The following is a 2,553-nucleotide window of genomic DNA, read 5'->3' on the forward strand; positions in this document are numbered from 1 at the left end:
TATATATATATATATATATATATATGTATATGTATATACACACACATATATAATTAATCAAAGGACATACTGAGTATGTCTACCTGCTGTTATTTCAAGCAGGTAGACATACTTAGTATGTCCTTTGATTAATTTTACTCCTTCAGTTATTTAATGCTTATTTTGGGGCCTGCAATCGCCTATATTATTCTGTTATCATTTTTAAATTGTTACACTAGATAACAGAACATCTTCACAAATTATTTTTTTGTGAATTATATTTTCTCATGAATTATTTGCTCCGTATTGAAATATATACGACCGGTTTCTTTCAGTTTCCTTCTACCAAATCCATTTACAAGGCTTTGGTTGGCCTGAGTTTATAGTAGAAGACACTTGCCCAAGGCGCCACGCAGTGGGACCGAAGCTGGGATCATGTGGTTGGGAAGCAAGCTTTTTACCACACAGCCAATCCGGCGCCTTGAACAATTTTTTTTTCTATTGAGAGGAAGAGTAGTGCCTATGATCATTTCAGGATCCCCAAGACCTGAAGTCCTAACCCAAATGCTTGGAACTAAATGGACTACAGTCAAGATGCTGAAGAAATATGTGGTATGGTTGAAGCCAGAAATGGATTAAAATCTACTAAACGAGAACAGAAATTATCAATGACTGGTTTCCACAAGGCTTTGGTTGACCCAGAGCTATGGCAGAAGAAATTTGTCCAAGGAATGATGTAGTGAGATTGAACTGAAAAACCACATAGCTACAAATTGAAATTTCCAAATATAGTTACACTTACATTCATTTTGTTAGAGTAAATGCTTAGTTATACAACTGGACGCTCTAGTCGTCACAATAATCATCATCATCAGTTTAACATTCACTTTTCCATGCTTGTAAGGGTTGAAGGCAGATGCCTTACCTGTCACCAACCCACACATTTCATCATCATCATTGCTTAACATCTGCCTTCCATGATGTTGGTATGGAGGGACAAAATAATTGTTTCGCCTGCAGGGGGACTTGAACCCACAACTCTCAGATGACTTAAGATTCAAACAGAAAAGTCAGATGCTCTACCAACTGAGCTTTGCAAGCTAACATTTCCAAGTTAATATTTTTCCATGGCCTGACATGTTTCCACAAGATATTGAAAATGAATGCCGCTACTCGTTTGACAATGATAATCATTTTACAAGTATCTCATGATGTCAAGACAAGCACAGCCACGATGGTCTTCTTTCAGTTTCTGTCTACCAAATTCACTAACAAGGCTTTGGTTGACATAGACCTATAATAGAAGATCGTGGAACTGAACCCTTGAGCATGTGGTTGGAAAGCAAGCTTTTTACCACACAGCTGCAACTAGTTACCGCTTACCAGAAATTGAAACAATCATGTAAATGAAACAAGGTGTAAATAGATGAAGATCAAATCATTAGAATTAGTTAGAGTTATGCACCTTCTCCTAGAATAACAAACAGCATGGAATGAACTTACAACTAGGTTTAGCAAGCAACTTGATCTTACAAATAATTTTGAATCGCACATTGTAATTTATCTTCCAAGCAGTTTATAGTTAATACTTACCATCATTTCCAACCATTAATTTCATATATCTTTTCTGCTCTTTCTGAAAAGATAGAAAAAAAAAAAAAAAAAAAAATATATATATACACACACACACACACATATATATATAAAAAGTAAAAAAAAACAAAAAAAAAAACTATATATATATAATGCTTGCAAATACTATTAAGATTCAGAAAGTAAATGGTGTTCAGTGTGTTTAGGTAAATTAGTAAAAGCAACTCCTGTCCCATTGCTTGAAGTTTTAGTGCAAAACTTCAAGGAACAGGAAAGCAATGAAAGTTAACTGTGTGTGTGTGTGTGTGTGTGTTGGGGAGGGGGTGCACCCATACACCATAGAAGACCAGTAAGTCTTTAAACAAAGAAAAAATATAAGATTTTTCACCAGATGTGGTCATGTGGCGAGACATTAGCTTCCCAACTACATGGATTTGGGTTTAGTCTCACTGCTTGGTACCTTGGGAAAATGTCTTCTACAATAGTCCCACGCTAATCAAAGCTTTGTAAGTGGGCTTGGTAGACAGAAAGTGAATGAAGCGGATTGTGTGTGTGTACCTATGTGTGTGTATATGAGTGCAAGCTACTGTCTCCATGCCTTTATACTGCATAACAGACATAAATAAGTTTAAGTCTCATGCAAGCGGCATCCATTTCCTACCTTCCATGGAACACGTCTTGGCCATGGCATGGGTTGGTGGCGAGAATGGCGACTGATCATAGAAAATCAGCCTCAACAAATTCTGTCCAACCCATACAAAATAAAGTGGACACTAACACAATGATTTTTGTTTGAGATTACTTAAACAGGAGAGATAACTGACAAGTGGTGTCACTGAGCAAAACATTGGTTAATATAATGATTGGCACCAGAGTCCAGGAGAAAAATCTATTATTTTAACATCCTCTTCTCCATGGCTCAGACAAGTGTTCTTGTCATGCAAATCTTATACAAGTATATTCGCATATGAGGGGGGGGGG

The 2,553-nt window shown here is 36.6% G+C and overlaps 1 protein-coding gene across 1 annotated transcript in view; it reads right to left on the minus strand.

Moving 5' to 3' along the window:
* Positions 1-1,509: 1,509 nt before the first annotated feature.
* LOC106875867 (zinc finger CCHC domain-containing protein 7) overlaps positions 1,510-2,553 on the minus strand; it is a 19,319-nt gene continuing 18,275 nt past the window's right edge. Inside the window, exon 10 of the mRNA XM_014924166.2 lies at positions 1,510-1,615. Within this exon, the coding sequence (XP_014779652.1) occupies positions 1,562-1,615 (54 nt within the window). The 3' untranslated portion in view covers positions 1,510-1,561. The remainder of the gene's footprint in view (positions 1,616-2,553) is intronic.

This window comes from Octopus bimaculoides, chromosome 16 (genome assembly GCF_001194135.2).
Source record: "Octopus bimaculoides isolate UCB-OBI-ISO-001 chromosome 16, ASM119413v2, whole genome shotgun sequence".
In the NCBI taxonomy this organism is placed as follows: Eukaryota; Metazoa; Mollusca; class Cephalopoda; order Octopoda; family Octopodidae; genus Octopus; species Octopus bimaculoides.